Raw genomic sequence first — 5,974 nt, forward strand, 5'->3', positions numbered from 1 at the left:
CTCATTATTAATAGATGGTGTCAGAGAGTCGCCGGCCTCTCTGTCTGACAAGGCATTAGCATAAACACAGACTTCCTCTCAATATCTGTTTGCACCTCACTGTTGACCTTTAATTATGGATGTCTAAATGTTTGTTACCTGTCCACTCAAGTGTGTGAGTGTGTGTGTGTGTGTGTGTGTGTGTGTGTGTGTGTGTGTGTGTGTGTGTGTGTGTGTGTGTGTGTGTGTGTGTGTGTGTGTGTGTGTGTGAGTGTGTGTGTGTGTGTGTGTGTGTGTGTGTGTACTTGTGTGCAGGCTTCTGTGAAAGGCTTTTACTGGTTATAGCTTTAAGTTACTAATTCAATCATGCTTGTTTTTCTTTGCATTAATATACTTTAAATGACGCTTCACAATGACAATGAATAAAATCGTCAAAAAGTAACATTTTTACAAGAAATCAGTCAAAAACAGTTCCGAGAAAGATGCTAAGAGGGATTACCAGAGAATCAGTTGTGAGGAATATACAGTGCAAAAATCAAACCAATACTAATGTAAGTTTCAAACCATCACGAGGCAATTTAAAGACTCTCAAAAACAACAGTCAATGTATAAAGAAGCTTTAGTTATTAGATGTGCGTCACAAAATGTTACGTTTATATCCTGTGATTAAAAAATGTTTAAAAAACGAAATGCAATATTACTTGCCTAAGATTCAGATTTTCCAGTATAGGACTGGCACAAGAGAGGAGCAAATAAACAGCAGTGTTCGAATACAACAACACTTTTATTTATAAATTATTACACTTAGTGGTCTCCAAATATCTCAAATATGAACACTTAATCACAAAATAATTTTGCATTTGATGTAACGGTAGAAGATATTATTATATATATCTATATATACAGTATATAGATATATATAAATATTATTGTTTTGGGATATCTGGATAATATCTGGTAACTTTGCTTTTGTGACACGTCAAACAATATGTGCAACTTTAGAGGACACTCTAAAGAGGGTTTATTAAAATGAATAGTGCTATCAGTGTTTCTTATATTGTCCTCATGGGCTTTGTGCATCACATTATAGATTCAGAACTATTCATCTTCTTATCTTCATCCTACTTAGCTGTTAAAAGGTCTGCTGGTGTTTACATGGGTGTTATGTTTCCATCTCCCCAGCCTCACATTGTGCCCATCACCTGCCACAACATGCTTTTATTATAATAGCAACATTCCATTAGTATTAATAAAGTAATGCATGAGTGTGTGTGTGCAGAAGGCTATTCATTCATCAAAAATGGATACAGTAGCATCTCTGCCTGCAGCTTTCTGTGTTGTTGTTTTTCCCCTTCACTGCCTTTTAGTCATCCCTTTTCACTTTCTTCCTCTGCTCATTTTGTGTGTGTGTGTGTGTGTGTGTGTGTGTGTGTGTGTGTGTGTGTGTGTGTGTGTGTGTGTGTGTGTGTGTGTGTGTGTGTGTGTGTGTGTGTGTGTGTATGTGTGTGTGTGTATGTGTGTGTGTGTGTGTGTGTGTGACACATTTAAATCAGATGCATTTTTCTGGTTATGCTGATTTCCCTGTCAGCATAACCATCTTTGCCACACCTGGGCATTATTATGCAAAAATAACAGCACACAGCATTTCCATTAAGCGAGCTCATGCCACCTTCCTCTGTCACCATGCAGCAATGTGTTACCCAGTAGGAACATGTAATGTCAAATTACTATTAATACAATCCTTTAAGGCTCCATCTCAGTGTAAAGGTGGTAACACGTCTTTTGAAGATACTTTTGGCATGAACTAAGCCTTGGTGAATATAACTTTAGGTATGTTCACACCACTGAACATTTTATTTCCTCTCTGGTACCTTTAAGGTTGTTTAAATCATCTTATTCCAAATAGTTGATTATGATGTGAATCATCGACTGACTTCTAGCCGTTCTACATGATCTATATATTGGTGCCCATGGGAATATTATAGCTTAGTGGTTTATGATGCATACCATGTTGTGAAACATCCCCCAAGGGGAAAAATAAAGGTCCATCTTATCTTATCTTAATAGATCCTTAATTAATCAAGCCAAATAACCTTAATAATTTGACACAACAAATCTTGTTTCTGACGTGTTTACAGCAAATTGTCAAAATGTGTGTCAGTCTAGTATATAGTGAGGAGCATGTTGTGAAACCACATGCTAGCCTGACCTGTCTGGTGTCATTCAAAGTGTCAGCAGCAGATCGGTGTGATATCAAGTGTGATTTTTGTGCTTAAAGTAAAAAAATCACACCTCCCTGTGTCAGCACCTATCAATCAAATATCTGAAACTCATGTTTCAGGGTCACATCACTAAGGTCCATGCTGCAAACATATTTTTTGTTGTCTTTTAATCATACAGATGGTTTAAAGGGACAGATTATGAGACATTTGAGTAAAATACATTATTAATTAATATAGTTGAAAATTCATATTCCATCAATTTAGCAGTTGATTAACCATGCTTTCTCTCCAGCTATGAAGACTTGTAATGTACACGTTTGACATTTGACTTTTGGTTTACATTTTAATTTTAAGTCTTTGAATCATTTTCAGTTAATCAAATATGGCCTAATCTATTCAGTTATATTTAGAGTTTGAGTTTAAATAAAAACAATTTGTTCTGAGATGTTTTTCGGTGGATTTAGTTTTGTTACCATGGAAACAAGGGGGAGGAACGCTGATAGCTCGTAAAAAAGTTTGAACACAAACAAACCGCAGCAGCAGAAGAGAGAGTCAGGCTGCAGACATGTTTACTCTACTCTGCCGTGAAAACTGTGAAAACAACAAAGAGTCATGACCTCCAGGACCGTCCGTAAGAAGCAGCGTTCACGGTAAGTGTGTGTGGAGCCAGGGTCAGGGTGAGCGGTGTGATAACGTACAGTAGTGCTCTGCCCAGTAGCGGTTTTGGGCATGGGCGGCACGAGCGAGCTCTTAAAAGGGGGGGGGGGGGGATCTCGCCCGGGGTGTAATTCCATGTAGATCCGCCACTGGCTCGGCCTGTGTGTTATATTGTATGTATTTACAGACAACCGGAGAGGATCAGTCAGCTGACAGGAGCCTCCGGCAGGAGGTTTACCGAACAAGACAGGTTGAAAAAACGGGAACTTAAAGACCTGGACAAAAAGAACAAGGAGAGAGTAGAAGTAGGTTACGATACAGTTCATCCCAACAAAGTGTAGTGCTACTTCCAGAGGTGGGAGAAGTAGTCAGATTGTGTAATTGAGTAAAAGTAGAGGTACCAGAGTGTACTTTCAAAAATATTTGTACTGTACCAAAAGTAGAAGTACAATATTATTATGCAAATTGGTCAATTTCAGAATACATTTGATATGTTCGGTTTATAATTGTTGATGCATTAAAGTGTTATAAAAGCTGGTAAAGGTGCTGCTAGTTTTAATCATGTTGTATACTGAAGTGAAACTTGTGAATTTACTCAAGGTGTAACTAAAGTCTTATTTAAGTGTTGTTTATATTTGACCTCATTAATCATAAGCTGTAAAGTAACTAAAGGTACAAAATAAATGTAATGGAGTAAAAGTACATGATATCCCTCTTAATTGTAGTGTAGTAGAAATAATAATAAATAATGTAAACAAAGAAACAACAATAATACAAACCCTGAGCTCTAGGGAACCCCACTCGTAACATGTAGTATTTCCTATTTGAAGTTATAACTTTGGACGTGTTAGTTATTTTTCACCAGGTATCTGCTTAACCGAGAGTGACATCACTCTAAATCCATATCTTTGTAATTCCTTCATTAATAACTCAAAGTGTCAAATGCTATCAACATAAAGCAGTTACTGAGTATTGATGTTTCCTATCCCAGTGTCTCTTTCTGACTTAATGCTCTCTGTCCTGACTTACCATCATAAATGTTCCTAAGTCATTTTTGCCTACTATGTGTGTCTCAATATAGGAATTGGAGAATTTGCAACAGCATGAAGATGAGTTGCAGGAGAAGACTAAGAAAATTAAAGAGTTGAACCTCAGCTATGTCAAGATTCTCGAGGTACACTGAAGAAACAGTTCACACACGATTCCTGTATGAAACTGTACGTAACGTTACTAGATTTCAGTTTCATAGCTGGAACTGAGAACGCTCAACTAAATCTCTCCATATCCCTCCCTGCAGGACCAGGCTGCTGAGTTTACAGAGAGAGCAGAGCGTGAGAGGAAAGAGTTGCTTCAGCTAGATGCAGACCATGAGAGGCTAGTGGTGGAGTTAGCTGAAGAGCTGGAGAGTAAAAAGGAGCGAGAGCACTTGCTAGTGAAACTTCAACCGTATGCTGACATCTTTGAGAGGGCAGCCAAGTTGACTAAGGTACTGCAAGGGATTTTTTAGAAAGCAAAGAATCTAATTGAAACTTGTTTATTGTACAAGAATAGTGTATCTTGACTGCCTTAGCATTTCTGTCTCTTTCATCCTCCAGGTTTATGCTTTATTTCCAAAAAGTGCACATACATGTATATGATGTTTGCAGGTGTGGTCAAGAACGTGTTTTGATTAGATAATGAATTTGAAATGTTGGAGTTACACCGTGTGTTTTCTATGTGTGTGTGTGTGTGTGTGTGTGTGTGTGTGTGTGTGTGTGTGTGTGTGTGTGTGTGTGTGTGTGTGTGTTACAGTTTAAGGATGCAAAGAGCCTTGCCGACCATATGGAGAACCTTCTCCGCATTCGAGAGAGTCTCCTTCAGCAGAACCTGCAGAAGCGTGAGAAGTATGACGAGCTGAGGAAAACCCTGCAGTCAAAGCAAGAACAGCATCGCCTTATGCGACTGCAAAAGACCTACGAGCTATCCCAGTTGGAGGTCGAGCATGAGAAAGTGCGCTCTGAAGTTCTGGACTGGGTAAGAGACATCACCCCGGGTCAAAGTCCGGCATCACAGCTTACACCAAATCAAATGATGATCTTCTGTGTGAAATTGAGTTGTCCCTGTCCCCACACAGGAGACAAAGTGGAACCACATTCAGGAAACTGCATCAAAGAAAACACTTCTCCTGGGACAGATCAAGATGGCGACACTCAACCTCTACGAAATGACATGTCAGGACAAAAAAGGAGAGGAAGTCGTTGATATAAATGACACAGAAAAACAGCTGGACATGGTGTGTACCCCGACAGAGCAGAGACGGTGATAAAAAGCAGACAGAAAAAGATCAACTAATAATTCATTTTACTGTCTCCTCAGGTTAGGATGTTCATTAAAGACACCGACGACATTGTTAAACAATATCAGAACTCTTCACAGAGACAAGAGGGAAAGAAAAAAGACAAAAGGAGCTTCCCAAGTCACCATAACAAAAAGGCTTCAAAGAAACCTTTAGCATGAGTCTCCTTACAGCTTCAGAACTGAATTTTCTGAGCTGGAACTAAATAATTAAAGTGTGTGTATCTAATGTTAAACTCTGTGAGTTTCCTTAACTGTGAACTTGTAGACTCTGAAGTTCAATAAACTTCAACACTGAGTGCAATCAACTATTGTCCATTAATCTCATCATTGTTATCAACCGGCTTGATCATCAATTTGGAAATGGTTCTGATAGTGGTAGCTAAACATTGAGGGTGACAAAATCAGATAACTTATATGGTTGGTAGTTCAATCCCCAGCTGCTCTCATTGGCACAATGTAACGTGGACAATTAATAATTCAGAATAAAAAGTCCTGTACTGCCACCTAGTGGCTATTTAAGAAAACAGCATGTCAGGTCATTTAAACACATGTCCTTACAAGAATTATAAAGATGTTTGCCCAACAGGTGCATCTGTGGTATGTGGACAGTATAAAAATGTAACAAACTGCCCCAGGCCTTTGTATTGTGTTTTTTTTAAATCAGTTTTGAGTTTAAGACATATAGAACTTTATGTAAAAATAACATATAAATGACAAACACACTCTGAATGTGAAGTGTATTGTTATTTGCTCAACAGAATCTTTATTTATTTTTAGAT

The 5,974-nt window shown here is 38.3% G+C and overlaps 1 protein-coding gene across 1 annotated transcript; it reads left to right on the forward strand.

Moving 5' to 3' along the window:
• Nucleotides 1-2,740: 2,740 nt before the first annotated feature.
• On the forward strand, nt 2,741-5,528 carry LOC134874046 (coiled-coil domain-containing protein 42-like). The gene is given in 8 exon segments (XM_063898030.1): nt 2,741-2,851; nt 3,046-3,163; nt 3,940-4,032; nt 4,156-4,344; nt 4,650-4,871; nt 4,972-5,130; nt 5,214-5,249; nt 5,252-5,528. Coding segments are annotated over 8 exon segments (927 nt in total). The 5' UTR covers nt 2,741-2,813; the 3' UTR covers nt 5,324-5,528.
• The last annotated feature ends 446 nt before the right edge of the window (nt 5,529-5,974 follow it).

Source organism: Eleginops maclovinus, chromosome 12, assembly GCF_036324505.1.
Source record: "Eleginops maclovinus isolate JMC-PN-2008 ecotype Puerto Natales chromosome 12, JC_Emac_rtc_rv5, whole genome shotgun sequence".
NCBI classification, from domain to species: Eukaryota; Metazoa; Chordata; class Actinopteri; order Perciformes; family Eleginopidae; genus Eleginops; species Eleginops maclovinus.